Source organism: Miniopterus natalensis, chromosome 13 (assembly GCF_054644295.1).
Source record: "Miniopterus natalensis isolate mMinNat1 chromosome 13, mMinNat1.hap1, whole genome shotgun sequence".
Lineage (NCBI taxonomy): Eukaryota > Metazoa > Chordata > Mammalia > Chiroptera > Miniopteridae > Miniopterus > Miniopterus natalensis.
The window spans coordinates 40,967,474-40,984,355 of NC_142093.1; the positions used below are offsets into that span (position 1 = coordinate 40,967,474).

Genomic DNA, 16,882 nt, shown 5'->3' on the forward strand with positions numbered 1-16,882 from the left:
TGGACACCTTTCCTAAGCTCTCAGATTCAGTTTCATCTGTAAAATGTACGTTAGCGGTACCAGTACAACAGGGTTGTGAGAATTCAATGAGATAACTCATGTTAAGAGCTTATTTAGCATAAGCTTGCCCTGCAGAGTTCAATAAATGTTTGCATGTATTTCATTCCTTGGTCTGCCGTCCGGGGAATGGAGAGGGGGTGGAATTAAGGAAAGTAGGTGTCGCGGGCTAAACAAGGATCCTTCACGCTCAGAAAAAAAATTTGGCGAATATTCCATAACCGAAGCTTCTCGCCAGATAGCCCTCCGAGGCTCCGCCTCTGGCCCTTCTAGCCACAACGACTCTATGGTTGCGAACCATAGAGTAACGGAAGTGGCCCGTCCCCTTCCTCTCCCGGTCCAACGCTGGTCGAATCTTCTGGGGACTTCTCTGGCGCGGGGAATTGTGGGGTAGCTGGGCGGCCCGGACGCGGAGCTTAGAAGAGGAGTAGCGGGCCGCGGAATAGTCTTCCAAAATGATGGTGAGTGTCGTCTCGCGCATCCATCGCCATCCGCCGTCATCTGCTGCCATCTGGCCGGGGGCTGGCGCCGCCTGGCCTGAACCCCTCGCGTAGGGCTGTCCTTTGCCTACTGATTATGTCTTCGCCCGGATCCCCTGTCTGCGGGCGACCCCGGCCCGCCGTGGCCTGGCTGGGCCCAGGCACGGAGCAGGGTTCCTTGGCGAGGGTTATGTGGGACTTGAGGGGAGGCTGTGGTCGGGCTGGCTGGGGGCCACAAGTCCCAGGGTGCTCCGGGGCAGCTGACCCGCGTCGGGAACCCGGTTTTTGGAGCCCCCCAAAATCATGACCCATGTTGAAGTACTGTGGATTAAGTGTGCATAAGCAATCGGTTGCCAGACTTGGAAGATCTTGGCTCCCATGGGAAATGCGAATGTGAAGAAATGTGCTTCCTAGAATGGGTAGAGCGCAAGGTCTCAACTAGGGTTTCGTAGTGCCCCACCCGCCTGTTGTTGCATAAATGGCAACAGACCTCTCTGTTCATGCTTTAATCCATTCATTATTCACTCGTTCATTGATTAAGCAAACACCTGTTTACTGCCTAGTGAATTACCATGCCCCGCTGGTTGTTGGGGTGCAAACTCCTCAGCCAGGGAAATGGGCAGGGCAGACGGCGATACTGCATCAGAGGTGAGAAGACCGGGGCTCTGATGCCAACCGTGTCTGCCCCTCTGGATTTGACATTAGACCAGACTTTTCTAGTTGGCCACCTGACTCTGGGTCTCATTTTCTTAAATGAGGGGAGTTGGTGAATCCTGGAGGCTGCCTGTATACAGCCCACCCCGTTTTCACACATGGCATCCCTTTCCTCCATCTCAGCTTCAGGTATACCTTTCACGGGTCCTAATCCTCGGTGGTATCTCTTGAATTGCTGTTGAACAAGACCGGCCAGCTTTTAAGGCGGTGGTGGTTTTGGTTTTTTGTGTGGATTTTCTTTGTTTTGCTTTTTTAAATTTTATTTTTCAATTACAGTTTACATTCAGTATTATTTTGTGTTAGTTTAAGGTGTACAGCATAGGGGTTAAACAGTCATACTTTACAAAGTGTTCCATTTCCATTACCCACCTAGCACTAAGGAGATGTTTGAGCCAGAACCATGACTGAGACACTGCTTTCTGTGCACTTGGCAGCTCGCTCATTCATTTTGGCCTATCAGTCCGAACCAGTTCTCTGTTTTGTTTTTTTCCTGCTTCCTGCAGTTTCTCCCTGTCTTGTTAGATGTCAAACTGACACCTAGGAGGTGTTCATTCTGCTACCAAATGCCCTATTAATCCATCTTGTACCCAAGATAGAAGGAAGCTAGCATTAATCTGTATGCCCTCTCCCCTTTATACCTCCAGTACTGCCCTTTTTCAGTCCATCTTCAGCATTACCTATTCCTGAAGTCATCCTCATCTGTGTTGAGGCAGCATAACAGGACACTTGAGAGTAAGGGCTCTGGAGCCATGCTGAATGCCTAGGTTTGTAACTCAGGTGCCGATTACTAGGTGTGTGACTTTGAGTGCTTTAAATTTCTGGTCCCCAGTCTGTTAGAGGGGATTAAATTAGCATATAAAGTGTCCAGTATGTAGTAAGAACTCAGCAAATGTTAGCTATTCTGCTAAGTGGTTGCTTGCTTCCTTTCCTCTCTGTAATCCATCTTCCTGCCAAGGCAACCATGAGAGTTTTGGTTGGCATTCACAGAACTGGGGATCAAAACCAAGGTTCTGTCTGGTGATAAAACCCTTCACCAAGGGGCTCCAGATCACCACACTTGGATTTTTCCTGAACTGATCCCTGCTCTCCTTCCCTGCTGTATTGGCTGTTTATGTGAATATGAAACTTCTGTGACCAAAAATCCTCCTTGCTGTCATCAAATTAGTCCTTGATATTCTAGAAGCCTTCTGTGATTGGAAGATTGGTAAAAGGGCCCCTGAATCTTAGCCCTGTGACTTTGGTACATCTTGTATAGAATGTATGTACTTGCCTTTGGTGTTGAGCACTGTAAACGTAGGGATATAAATAACTTGTGGTTCGCAGAATATCATGCCTAATAATGCCGAGTAAAATTTTTTAAGGAGGATAAACAGGAAGATCATTAAGCTGAAATTCCCAAGCCTTCCATGATACCCTTGGCAAATTACTGGATTTTATAATCGTTTCTCTACTTGAGTAAAAATGAGTGAGATTAAAAAGTAACTTGGGGACAGCCCTGGCTGGGTGGCTCAGTTGATTGGAGCATCATCCCATACATCAAAAGACTGTGGATTAGATTCCCAGTCAGGGCAAGTACGGGAGGCACCCGATCAGTGTTTCTCTTTCACATCGATGTTTCTCTCTCTCTCCTGAATTAAAACAAATATTATTTTAAAATAGTAACTTGGAGACAGAAGCTGTGCTTTCCCCAACAGTGCCTGCCCCTGGGGAACTGATAGAGGAGGACCCATCCTGCTTAACCTGGCTTGGCTCAATCTAGCTCTGCTTCCTTTTCCTCCCCATAGGATCTCTACCCAGCCTGCCATTTCTCTAGGACTTACAAAGCATAGGGAACTTGGGGACAATCTGGTCAGCTACTTCCTAGCTCTTCTTGCTTTGTACTTAAGAATTCTCAGTGAATGCAATGTCACCATACTGCAAATACTTTTCCAAAGATAAGTCAAGAAGCCAGTATATCTCACTTCATCGCTTATATTAAGCACTTTTGAGTACATATATTTAACAGTTGAATTTTCAGCACCAAACGCTGCTGAATATTGCTTCATATGTTGCCAAATCTAGGGACTCTACAAATTGAGATTATTAGAGTCTTTACCTTGGGGAAGCCCATACTTTAAGAAAGAATGGCAGTATAAAAGCCATGTGCAAGAGGAAGCAAAGAGAGTTATGGGCTCCCCTGTTCAGGATGCTCCTGTTAGCTGCTGTTGAGAAAACCTCCTGGAAGAACTGGAGCTGTGAAGAGTTGCTGGCCTGACATTAAGAAAATAGTGTCGTTAGAAGTGGCAGGTGGCTCTTATAGATGGGGTACAATTTGGAGGTGGAGGTGAGAAAAGGTCCATGAAAGTATTGAACAAGTTAGCCTGATGGAGGGATAGAGAATCTGTTAAAGGCAATAGGAAGGGATTTGAGACTCAAGTTGGTTTTTTATTTAAAGTTAAGACTTCATCTGAGGCAGAGGTAGACCAGAGAAGACTTGAGACTGCCATGAGGAATGATTTAGCGGGGATTGAGAGAAGGTGGGCCTTTTAGGAGACACGTCTTTCCTTACAGGAGGTGCAAGGGCCCAAAAGAATGCTGAGAATATAAGATGCCATTTCTTGCAGTGAGACTTGGGACACTGCCATGAAAAGGAATTTTCCCTCCAGCCCGTGCCTGGTCCCAGATTTAGGGGGTTATCTGATAAGCATTCTTTTTTTAAAAAACAAAACAGGAGTAATGGATGATAAGCTTATTAGAAAAAGGTTCAAACAAAACAGCAAATATACAGCTTAAAGTGTCAAAACGCTCTTTACTGACACTAACTCGGTAGAGTTTGTTGGGCATCTTTCCAGCCCCTTTTTATGCATTTACACTTTATATCTTACCTCTTCTTAACTATTTCCTAGTGACTTTTTTTTTTTTTAATGTAAATCAAACTATGCCAGTGCTCTGCTGTGGGAGTAAAATTTAAACTTAACACAGTCTACAAGTGAGTATGTGGCCTGTTTCCTCCTGCCTCGTCAGCCTTGTTCCAGTCTTCTGCCTATTCACTACCCTCCAGCTGCACTTCCCAAAGGAATTGAACTTTTTAAGGAATTGTCCAATTACTATGATGACGTCACCCTCATGGGTCACTAGACTTTGTAGTATGTGAATCTGACTCCTTATTGTTAGGGTGAGCCAGCCCTGTGCTATCCTGTGCCTTCCCTGCTCAGGCACCTAACGTAGCCCTAGGGGTGGATATAGGCAGTGGTTTTCAAACTTTATATTGCACTCCATAGTAAGAAATAAGTTTTAAATCATAGCCTAATAGTACAGTTATAACAAAAAGTTTTGAAACAGTATTTACCCTTAATATATTGTTTCATCCAAACACTTAGTCACAGTCACTGGGAAGAGTGGGTCTGGTTCATGAGCTCATCTCTGCAGGCACAAGCTTAGATGCAGGGACAAAGAACTCTAGTTTGCTTAGCTGAGGGATTACTGTCTGTGCTAATAATTGGAACAAAAGTATTTAAGCAAGCCCTTTAAAATAAACAAGCATCCCTGTCTTCCAGAGTTTCTAAAGCAGATCTGCAAATTAAACCTCTAGGGATAGTGACTTTTTTGGAGGCCACTGCAAAATTGAAAGAGAAAAACTTCTTTGGGGTATCTGATTGGAGATGAGTCAAAGGAAGCTTTATGAGAAATGGAAACATTGCTGTGTGAATTAGATTTGTTGTCATTTTGTGAGGCAGAACAAAGGTGGCTGTTAATGCTTCTCTGCCTGACTACTTCCCTATACTCCAGCTAAACATCATTGGTAAAGCTGCCTGCCTGGGCATCCCCAGGACAACACCTGAAGCCATTGACACCTCAGGTTTTGCATCAGTGCCCTGTCTACTTCTCTAGGATTAAGCTGTAATGCAGATAAGTGGATGTTTTGCTGGAGGGTGAATGCTGAGCATGGCCTGCTGCTTCCTCCTGTGCCTTGACCTAATTCTTCAAAACAAAATGGGGTCAGAAGTTAAAAAGGCTATGCTCATTGAGCTGGGCACTAGAGAACACATTTCTTTTTGATTTGTCCTTTTAAACAAAATCAGTGTTTCTCAGACCATTTTCTAGCACACCTCCCAGGTATACTATGGTCTTGGCAATGTCTTTGGAGGTGGAGGCTGTTGAAGGAGTGGATGTGGTGGCAGTGGGGGGATGTGATTTAAAAAGATATTTATGTTACGGGGCAGATGGGAGCAGTTTTCCTTGTCCGTCTCTCTTTGAGCCTCATTGTAATAGATGATTTTTAAAAGCAGTCCATTGCTCTTTCTTTTCTAGCCCACACCAGTTATCCTGTTGAAAGAGGGGACCGATAGCTCCCAAGGCATCCCCCAGCTTGTAAGTAACATCAGTGCCTGCCAGGTGATTGCTGAGGCTGTAAGAACCACCCTGGGCCCCCGCGGCATGGACAAGCTCCTTGTGGATGGCCGAGGTAAGTCTATGGGGTTCCTCAGGCCAGTGTGCAGGATGAGTCTTCTGGGGAGTGTTGGGGCTAGCAGAGTTTGGCATCAGAAAACTCACTGCTTCAAATCTCTGAGGGATTGCTCACTGTGAAGTGGCTCCATTTCGTGTATGGTCCTAAATGCTGACCCCTGTGGGAATATATGGAAGAAGCTTGCCTCAGGAGACTATTGCTTTATAGAGAGAGAAAACCTAGAAACATAAAATAGAACCACCTGCCATTGCCTGTGGTCACTCCCATTGTATCATGTCGCCAAGACAAAGAGCAAGTTCCCTTTTATGTTTTAGTGTATTGACATGTGAGATACTAGGATATTAACTATGTTAAGAATACCTAAATGATTATTCATTGTCATTTAAAAAAATATTTCCCACATCTAGTTGAAGTGTGCTAAATGCTGCTCAAAGAAAAGTAGGAGCTTATAGTCTTCGGAAGCTTGTGATTTCATGTGGTCCTTTGTGCACAGAACTCTCTATATGAAGATCAGTTTATTCCCACCATGAGGCCCTCTGCCCTATCCCAATAAAGGGTGCATGGGCTCCAAGTCCAACTAGAAGACAGAATTTAAGAAAGGGCCTTTAAATTTTTACTTTGTGTGTTCCTTTTAAGGAAAAGCCACAATTTCTAATGATGGGGCCACGATTCTGAAACTCCTTGACGTTGTCCATCCTGCAGCAAAGACTTTAGTGGACATTGCCAAATCCCAAGATGCTGAGGTAAGAAAATCAAGCTGGTGTGTTTAAATGGAGGTTGAAACACATGCCTGCTTGCTCCTTCACTCTCTCTAAAAGTTATTCATTTTATATAGAAAATTATAATTTCGAAAGTGATACATACTTGTAAAAATATTTAGGAGGAGTTAATCTTTAAAAATTCGTACCATTCCACTGCTTGCAGCTGAGATCTTAGGACTGTGTGCTGTCATTCATATGAGTTGCTAGGTAAATAATTTAACCTAACGAGATAGGGCTAGAAACTCCAAAGTTTCTGGTTTCCCTTTTTTTAAATGGTAATAAAATACACATAGCAAAATTCACTATTTTAACAAAAAACATTTCTAATACTGGAGTCTTGATAATAAATGTTGAGAGAGGCAGGTTTGTATTTTAGAACATTACAGGTATGTCCTGAAGTTATGTGAAAAGGTTTATTAGGACCCAGTAGTCTAGAAACAGGATGGCTTTTCTAAAAGAACAGTCTGGATTTGACCTGTTAATGTCTTCAGCAAGTGAATAACATCTTTTGGCCAGGAATTTGGCAGCTTAAACCCTTTGCTACAGTAACCCTTTTTCCCCCTTGAAAATTCTTTACATCACACAATGGACGTAAGTTGCAAAAGATTAGCAAAGTAGTGACCTGCTTATTCCAAATAGTGTTTAACATATAAGGGCTTTGGCTGGTTCTGGGAGGATTGTTTTAGTGGGATTTGGCTGGAAAATACCTTTTTTGTGCACTCCTGTAGTACTTTGTACTCCTTAAAGAATATTTATCTCATGCCTCTTGCTACCATGGTTGATTATGACATGTAAGCATTGTTATTACATGCATGACTGGTACTGCCTTCCTCATTATAATGCCTTGTATGTAATAAATAAGTTCTCAGATAATTTGCATATATGATTTCATATCCCAAGGAAATATAACTGTCCGAATCAGTCCTCTTTGGGGAATGGGCCTGGCTAGGGAATTAATTTGTAGCTCAGGACCATTTGATGGGAGCCTGAGTACCATCACCTTCTATTTGTTGCAAACACCTATGCTTCCATATTAAAGCTCCACACTCATTTAAACAGTGCCCAGTTTAAATGGGTAGATTGCCTGAAAATGGAGTTTTGAGGCTTTATCCCTGAACATGAGAAAATCTGAATTTCTTGTCATTCTGTTCCAGGTCGGTGATGGCACCACCTCAGTGACCTTGCTGGCTGCAGAGTTTCTGAAGCAGGTGAAACCCTATGTGGAGGAAGGGTTGCACCCACAGATCATCATCCGAGCTTTCCGCACTGCCACCCAGTTGGTAAGGGAGTACTGGCTAACTTGGCCTCGTGCCTGGGCACCTTCATATGTCTCTTAGGATAATACCTGTACTGGGATGTAGAGAAGACTGGAAGAGTTCCTTGGACATTTTCTGAATTCTCCCTAGGGATCTCAGTTCTACCATTCAGTAGCTGTTCGATTAGATATTTGATGAACTGTGATGTAGATATATCTTAGGCTCTCGGGAAGTGAAAGCTATTTTTGTTTTTGTCAAGTACTTTATGACACATCTTGAGATGTGGCTTTTATTGACCCTTGACCTTCATTCTGAGACCAGGACTTAAGTCCTTCTGGGCCTTATTTCCTCCCTTTACTGTCTCTGTTTCAGGGTGGTGACATTAAATTGAGATATATGAGAAGTGAGATGTACGTATATCATATTATATGACACCTAATCACTCATTTGTTTTAGTGTGTTACCTGCATATCCAGAGCTAAATCCTGGATGTATCCTTATGATTCTTCAGAACTACACCTGTTCCATATTTCAGACTATGGGAGTTTTCTAAACTATAGGGATTTACATTTTCTTAGAAATGTTGTTTCAGCTGTAGAGTAGAAATGCTTAAGATTTGAGAATAAACAGATTAGGGACTAGCAGAGGGGTTGGGGTCCACTTCTCCAGTTTGTTTCATGAGAGACTCACTCAGCTTCTGTTCTTGGCAGGCAGTTAACAAGATCAAAGAGATCGCTGTGACTGTGAAGAAGGAAGATAAAGAGTAAGTTTGTGGTGGGCTTGACTTTCTGTGGCCAAATTGGATGCAAAAGCATGTTGTAATCCTTATATGGGCCTGGGGCTATTTGGCTCTTGCTAGACCCTTGGCTGTGCTTCATCCCACGCTGCTGAAAAGAGACTGGTAGACTAGTTTAAAAGCTGTCACATGTGGTCTTTGACTACAGTCACCATCTGTCACTGATAATACGCCCTAAAGATACAGAAGAAAGAGTTGGTGAGGGCTGATTTTAGTGGCTAGCATGGAAACCACCTCCACATTGCAGTAGAATCATGCCAGAGCGGCATTCAAGGCCTGATGCAAGTCCCACCCTTACGTCCCAGGGAGCAGAGGAAGCTGCTAGAGAAGTGTGCCATGACCGCTCTGAGCTCCAAGCTGATCTCCCAGCAGAAAGCCTTCTTTGCTAAGATGGTGGTGGATGCGGTGATGATGCTCGATGATTTGCTGCAGCTTAAAATGATTGGAATCAAGAAGGTGCAAGGTGGAGCCCTAGAGGTAAGCCTGCTGTGGTCTCCCTGAAGACTTTTGCTTTCACATTGACCCTTCAGACAGCTTGGTATAGGAGGAGAGCACACAGTACAGGGGGTTTTCCACTTAATATTTTTATACATACATGTATTTTTATTGACTTCAGAGAGAGGAAGGAAAAGGGGGGAAGAGAGAGAGATAGAAACATCAATGATGAGAAAGTCATTCATCGGCTGCCTCCTGCACACCCCCTACTGGGGATTGAGCCCACAACCCGGGCATGTGCCGTGACCTGAATCAAACTACAACAATCTCCTGGATCAACCACTGAGCCATGCTGGCCAGGCACTCATAGCATATTCTGAATTCCTTGACGTAGTTGGCATCACCACCCTTTACTCAATCACTCAAACCAGAAATCCAGGTTCATCCTGAAAACTTTTACATCTCCCCACAACCCATCAATCATTGTCTCATTTTTACCTACCAATTTACTTCTTCTTTAATCTGTCCTTTACTTATTCCCAAGACTGTTTTCCTGGCAGTGTCCATCCTTTCTCTAGTCTTATATCCCCTAAATCCATTCTACTTTCTATTGCAGGGTGATATTCCCCAATTTACTACCCTGTGTGTAAAGCCTTTTGAGGCTCTGCATTGTCTACAGGATAAGAGCCAGGCCTTAGCAGAGCCTGTAAGATTCTCCTAAACTGGTCCCTGATACTTTATATTCTATCAGCTGCAAATCCCTTTTCATTCCCTGATTCCACCACCCTGCCTCCACCTCTTGGCAACACCTTTTTCTTCCTTTTTTCCATCTGACAAATTTCTGCTCAGTTATCTTGATTCATCTCAGGCCTCACCCCCTTTAGGAGGCTGTGGATATGAATGATGCGGGAGTTTGTTCACTGATAGGCTACATTATTGTAGGTCAGGATTGTAAATTAGCACTGGCAGAGGACATTCAGGTCATTGAACTGGATGTGGGAAATGACTTGGTCATTAAGTAAGAAAGAGATCTGAGATGTAGTTTTATTTTATTATTATTGTTTAAAATAATACAGATGTCCCTTTTTCTCCCCAATGACCCGTTCCTTCCCCCTCCCCAGTCCCTCTCCCCACCATTGTCCATGTCCTTGGGTTGTGTATATGTGCACAAGATCTGAGATGTAAATCAAAGTTTCCTTATAGTGCTAAAGTCAGTCCCAAGTGCAACATGCTTCCTTTTATGCCCTGCTATTAAATCTAACCCATAGGAAGCTCTGTTGTGAAGCAAGAAGTAGAAGTTTTGAGGGATTGAGATGTGGGAAGCCACAGTGAGAGCCTGGGAACTGTGCAGGAAATTTCTGACCCTTATGATCTTTTGGCCTCATGTCCTGGGCAGAGGAAGCATCTAGGCTACAGCAGACATGGGGCGGGGGGGAGGGAGTGCATGCGTGCACTGCAGGGAGGGAGGGGTATGTGTAGGTGTGTGCAGTATGAGAAGGCTTGGGGGTTGGTAGTTGGGATTGAAGGGGAGGGCCTTGGACAGCCCGGGCCTCATAAATGCCTGGCTCCTTTCCTGGCAGGGTAGGTAAGTGCTTTAAGCATTATCCCTTGGCACCTGCTTTGGAGGCCAGTCTTAGAAGACAGCCTGAACAGGCCTTTACCGTGCTTAGTCTGCAAGCTGAATGATTTTCCTTATACTGAAGGGATAACCAAAATATTTGTTGTATTTTTCCTGGCTTTTATGATAATGGAAAGGTTTTGCTAACAGCAGTAAAGACATGATTAACTCTTTCAGATTCACAAGAATGGGCATGCATAGCCCAGCACACCACCGGTTTGATTTCATTGCATTCCAGTACTGAACTGTTGAACTGTTTGTTTTTCTGAACAGGAATCCCAGCTGGTAGCTGGTGTTGCATTCAAGAAGACTTTCTCTTATGCTGGGTTTGAAATGCAACCCAAAAAATACCAGAATCCAAAGATCGCCCTTTTAAATGTTGAGCTTGAACTGAAAGCTGAGAAAGATAACGCTGAAATCAGAGTCCACACGGTTGAGGTAGGCCCCACAAGCTGGCAGTGGTGTTGAAATGGGCAGCGTTCTGGGCCAAAGCCTGGGGTCTTGTGGTTGTCTTGGATCCAGCTCTGTTTTTCAAGCTTCTTTGGGTCCCTTTATTCTCCTGTCACCCTAAATATTGATGTCTAAATACTGGGCCAACTTCTTTTCTCACTGTCTACTCTCTGAGTGACCTGGACTGGAAGAGATTTGGATAAGACAGACCTGCTGAAGTATCTTCTGGGCCCAGAGAAGGGGCTGGTGTGGGTCCTTTAGCTACATAGCGAGCCTAGAATTTTGATTCCTTTGGGTGGGGCAGATGTGGGCTCCTTGCCTTTTAGACTGCATCCCATTCTGCAGGGACAGATGTGTGCCCATCATTGGTATAAGCAAGGCTATCTCTAAAGTAGCAGTGTCACCCAGCTATAAGCAGGTACTTTGGGGAAATGTGTCCCTGACACAGAATGGTCTTTGGGGAAAGGGGTCTTGTCCTTGGGAACTCCATGGGTAAGTGCCTCAGAGGCAGTTAGAACTAATCCAGACTAAACTGTTTCTCACACCTTGGCAATGTCAGCTCTGTAGTAGCTTCTAGTCCTGGGGTTACTTTCTGCTTTTGTGTTTGAAAGCTTTAGGTGATTCTTAAGTTATCTTACAGAGTCCTTGTTTACTTGGACTAGAGAGAGGCTATTCTGTTTACCCCTGTTAATTCCCAAATAAATTGGCATACTTTTATCGTGGGAGATGTGTGTTAGTCCACTATATGCTAACTCCATTCCAAAGCCTTCTCATCCTCCTGGGTCTCTTCAGGATTATCAGGCAATTGTTGATGCTGAATGGAACATTCTCTATGACAAGTTAGAGAAGATCCATCGTTCCGGAGCCAAAGTCATCTTGTCCAAACTCCCCATTGGGGATGTGGCCACCCAGTACTTTGCCGACAGGGACATGTTCTGTGCTGGCCGAGTGCCAGAGGAGGATCTGAAGAGGACGATGATGGTAACTCAGTTTTCACAGGCTGCTATGTGGCCTCCATGGCCTGGGGCGGGGGCAGTTATTTACCTCTAGCAGGCAGGAGTGCACTGTCAGGCTGACGTGTGAATCCAGGCCTGTCTTAACTCTTTCTGTCTGGAAGCACTTCATTGCCAGTGTGCGTGCACTCAGATAAAAAAGTTAGTCTAACCAAAACAAGTCAGGAAGTCTGATTGGTGAGGGAACCCAGCAGTAATGCTGTGATTAGCTGATTAGCTGAATACACTCAAGTATTGATGCTTCCAGCCAGGTTTCCTTTCTTCCTCAGTGTCTCACCAAAGACACCTTAAGTCTAAAGCACTGATCCTGACTTCATTTGCTGGGCCCAAAGCGCCCTCATTTAGGGGAGGGCTGTTGGGTGGTGAGCCAAAGGATCTCCATCTTTTAACTAGGCCTGTTTGCCCTTAGTTCTAGGCCTGTTTGCCCTTAGTTCTATTTTGTTTTCTTTCAGAGAGGGTAAGGGTCATCTGGAGGTCAAGGGTAAGAGTGGGTTATCTAGTGCAAAGGGCTCTGGGGCACTGTGGCAGAGTCTAGCACAGGAATTGGCTTTGAGACTAGGTGATGGGAAGCTTGCTGGCCTGGCGTGAGTGTTCACTGCTGGATGATCTTGCCGCCTTGTGCTCCTTAGGCCTGTGGAGGCTCCATCCAGACCAGTGTGAATGCTCTGTCAGCAGATGTGCTAGGCCACTGCCACATCTTTGAAGAAGCCCAGATTGGAGGCGAGAGGTAAGCCATAGGCCTGGGCTGCATCTTGGTGGAGTTCCTGAGACTTGTCTGGGTCTGGCCTCCTGCCATCTTTGGGGTGTACAGCATGCGCTACTCCTTTTTGAGATCTTACCTTTTGGGGCATAAAGAGCTCAGATACAGTGTTTTAGGAGGGAGGATCACATTGGGTCTTAAGTTTGACTCTACAATCTCTTTATGTCCCAGTGGTACAGCCCTCGACCTTCCCAAGAAGATGTCTTTAAGGGTGGGATTGGGGAACCTTAGTGAGAATCAGAAGAGCAGCTGCGAGTGCTGGGAGGGTTTGGGGGGGTCAGAACATAGCAGGCTGGCAGCAGACAGGAACTCATAAGTATGATTTTACCCTGGGTGTAGGTACAATTTCTTCACTGGCTGCCCCAAGGCTAAGACTTGCACCATCCTCCTCCGTGGTGGTGCTGAGCAGTTTATGGAGGAGACAGAGCGGTCCCTGCACGATGCCATCATGATTGTCAGGAGGGCCATCAAGGTACTGTCCTGGTGGCTTCCTGTCTGCACAGCCCATTCTTCCTCGCAAGCTAATGGATTTGTATGGTGATTCCTTCCCTGGGTGGCATTCAGGCTCTGATTTGGCTTACAAATCATTGAGAAACAGCCTCAGTCTCTTGAAATAGGGCATGCTGCCTTACAAGCTAAGACTTGTCCTTGTGAGCAAACTGTAGGGCTGAGGTAGTCAGCCATCCCAGGGATTGTGCCAGTGTCTTCAAGCCACAGGCGACCTTGAAGATGGTCAGAAGTCATAAAGTTCACTGGGCTGAAGTTGGGATGTGCTGGACAAGGGCCATGTGTAGGTTTTCTGGGGCTTGGGATGGGGGGAAATAATGAGGAACCACTCTCTGGGCTAGGGTACCTACTGGCTGAATAGCCCAACTTTTCTGTGGCTGGAGCTCAGACCAGGGGACCACTTCTATTGAGAGATGGGTCTGATCTCTACAGAATGATTCAGTGGTCGCCGGTGGTGGAGCCATTGAGATGGAGCTCTCTAAGTACCTGCGGGATTACTCAAGGACCATTCCTGGAAAACAGCAGCTGCTGATTGGGGCATATGCCAAGGCCTTGGAAATCATCCCACGCCAGCTGTGTGACAACGCTGGCTTTGATGCCACAAACATCCTCAACAAGCTGCGGGCTCGGCATGCCCAGGTGGGTGCTTCCTCTCCTTGGTTCCAGGGATTTGGGTGGATGGGGCTAGATTCTGAGTGTGTGCTCTGATCACTCACATTCTTATGTGCTCAGCCCAGGTCACAGTGCTGGAACTAAACTCAGTACCAGCTAACTGCCTTCTCTGAGGGCAGAGGCAAAGCCACAGTGCCAGGACCGGAGATCCCAGGGTTTCTTTAGCGCTTTTACCAAAAGTGTGATCACTTCTCACAGTGCAATGAGAGGAACCAGAGGAATCCTATGCCCTCTGCCTGGAAGCCCACACTAGTGAAGCACTCAGAGCCCTGCTGACACTCAGCCCAGCCATGGCTTTGCCACCTTCAAGTTGTTACTTCTCTGGCGACATCATTTCTTCATTTGTTGTTTAGCAAATATTTGTTTAAGTGCTGGGCACTCTGATAGCAGCAGTACTCAGTGAGGGACCTTGCTTCTGGCTTGTGTTGGAAACTTTACACTTTACCTCTGTGTCTCAGTTCCTCATCTAATGGGGACTGATGAGAACTGAGACAATACAGTGAGATAAGGGACTGAAAAGAGTTTCTCTTGAGAACCATGGTTTGATATATGCAGTCCTCAGGTGACCTGGGAGAGGGCCAGAGCTCCTGTATGCTTGGCATAACCAAGGTTTTAAGGGGTGGTCGGCAGGGGTGGGAAGAGGTGGACTTCTAGGTCCCAGTCTTGGTGCCATAGGCCAATGTCATTTTCGTCAGGGAAGTGCCAGCAAGTTCAGAGTCAGGGTCCCTAATTTTCCGAGTCTTAGAGGGAGGGTATGCAAGAAGAAATTTGAAAGCAGTTCCATGTTACCTCCCTTCTTCCTGATCTTTCAGGGGGGCATGTGGTATGGGGTAGACATCAACAACGAGGACATTGCTGACAACTTTGAGGCCTTCGTGTGGGAGCCAGCGATGGTGCGGATCAACGCCCTGACTGCAGCTTCTGAGGCTGCGTGCCTTATCGTGTCTGTAGATGAAACCATCAAGAACCCTCGCTCAACAGTGGATGCACCCCCAGCTGCTGGCCGGGGCCGAGGTCGTGGCCGCCTCCATTGAGAGGCACCCCACCCCTCACCCAGTGGCCGGCAGGCTGGCTACAGGGCGCAGTTCCTCTCCCTGTCTTGTCTTGGTTAACTAGTTAACCAAGGAGGGGGTAGTGATTGGCTCACACTGTTCTAACTGGGGGTTATTTAAATAAACTTCAAATTTACTTTGCAAATTATTTGGGGACAGGAGTTTTACTCATAAATGTGTTGACTGCAGCTCAGGATTTTAGCTCTGTATGTACTCACTCAAAAGGTAGAAAATTGTCTTCCCTCTTTGTGGGCTATCTTCATAGCTTCTGGTCCTTAAGGCAGTGTGTGTGTGTGTGTGTGTGTCACACTGCCTGCAGGGAGTGTCATCTGAGTGGCCTGTGTCCCGAAGTTTCACTTTGGTATCTTTCTTAGTCCCAGAAGTGGCTGGGAGATGTGGAGTAGCTTCCTTTTCTTCTGAATTTATCTTTAGCCCTGGCCTGGCCAGGCACTGCTCCCAAGGTTTCTCTGGGTTTGAGAAAGTGTTACATGACCTTGTCTGCCCTTCCTACCTCCATATTCTTCTGGTTCAGTCTTTTGGTCCCTCTTACTCAAGATCCTGAGGTTGAGGACTCTTGGAGGAATGTCTTAGAGAGGTCATATCTTCATTAAACTATAGTGACTTCTTAGCAGTCCACTGAGGAGGTGGCTCTGACCAGGGCAAGTTTGGATTGGCCAGCACAGATGTATTGGAAAGCAGTGTCTAACTGCCTCTTGTTTGTACCAGTCCTGAGAGCTGGCCTGCAGCTAGCTGTAACTGATCATTGTTGAAGCTAGAGGTAAGTAATTAAGTCTTATTGAGCCACTGAAGCTTTTGGTGCTTGATACTGGGAAGTTTTTAAAAAAGAAAATTTCTGAGTCCAACCACTCTTGGTTAGATGGACTCGAGGGTGGAATGGGGTAGTGGGCATGTCCAGACTTTGGAATCAGCATCCCTCCTAATGTGATGTTCTTTGGGTAAACTAATTTTTCAGAGTCAGCTGTTCTAAATGTATAATGAAGTTAAGAATAGCTGGTTCAGAGTTGGGATAAGTGCTTCTCTATTTGTTTGATGCTAGAGCCACACACAGTTTAAACCTAAACACCTGTTGGTTTTTCTGATTTTTAATATTTCAAGACCCGAGTAATCAAATTGGCGGGGCAACCCCATTTGGTAAAATAGGGAAATTGAAGCCAGACCATGTTGGGCAACTTCGACTCTCCCAGGCTAAAGCCTGACTGGCTGGTCGGAATCTCCTGAGGAAGTGGCCATGCCAGTGAGGGACTGGGCAGTGCCTGCTGCTTCTGCTGTACTTGTGCTGGGGTTGCCCTTAAAGATGGTCTCTCCTGGCTGAGAGAAATGGCCTCACAAGGCTTTTTGTCCACATGCCCAAAAGGGAATGAGCTGTGGCAGAGGCAGTAACCTGCACAGCCCTCCAGCAAGCCCAGAGGCAGGTCCTCCAATGCTTCACTCACCCCACTGATGCCGATCCGGTCACCCACCTCCTTGCTTCAGCACACTTTAGCTGCAGGCAGGCTTGGGTGACACAGACCAACAAATACAGCCACCTACCATTTATTTCCCTGAGGCAGATATTCCAGTTTCACCACCTTTTATTGGATACAAAGCCATAATTCTGATGCCCGTGAGTCCTTTTAAATATACTCAGGTACATTCAACAAAGGGCATCTATGGGTGACATGGAACAAAGTGCTGGGATGGTGATGTCTGGGTGGGGCAGAGAAGTGGGGCCACTGAAGGCCCCCTGGGGGCTGGAGGTACAGGCACCACTTCAGAAACAAAACCCAAAAATGCTCTCCACCCCTCTGCCTGATGTGCTTGGGGTGGGGAAAACGACCCTCTCACAGCTCAGGCCCATTGCCACC

At 45.9% G+C, this 16,882-nt stretch overlaps 1 protein-coding gene across 1 annotated transcript; it reads left to right on the forward strand.

Annotated features, from left to right (window-relative positions):
- The first annotated feature begins 416 nt into the window (after positions 1-416).
- CCT7 (chaperonin containing TCP1 subunit 7) lies at positions 417-15,165 on the forward strand. The gene is made up of 12 exons (XM_016202586.2): positions 417-518; positions 5,541-5,694; positions 6,334-6,440; positions 7,613-7,738; positions 8,425-8,477; positions 8,816-8,987; positions 10,837-11,001; positions 11,806-11,994; positions 12,656-12,753; positions 13,126-13,258; positions 13,726-13,932; positions 14,778-15,165. Exons 1-12 carry the CDS (start codon positions 513-515, stop codon positions 14,997-14,999), a joined length of 1,632 nt encoding a protein of 543 aa, XP_016058072.1. The 5' UTR covers positions 417-512; the 3' UTR covers positions 15,000-15,165.
- The last annotated feature ends 1,717 nt before the right edge of the window (positions 15,166-16,882 follow it).

Bases quoted from the DNA above. Each gene is read 5' to 3' on its own strand.
- CCT7 (XM_016202586.2), top strand. The intron at 8,478-8,815 runs GTAAGTTTGTGG...CTTACGTCCCAG, and splicing joins GTGAAGAAGGAAGATAAAGA to GGAGCAGAGGAAGCTGCTAG. The intron at 8,988-10,836 runs GTAAGCCTGCTG...TTTTCTGAACAG, and splicing joins TGCAAGGTGGAGCCCTAGAG to GAATCCCAGCTGGTAGCTGG.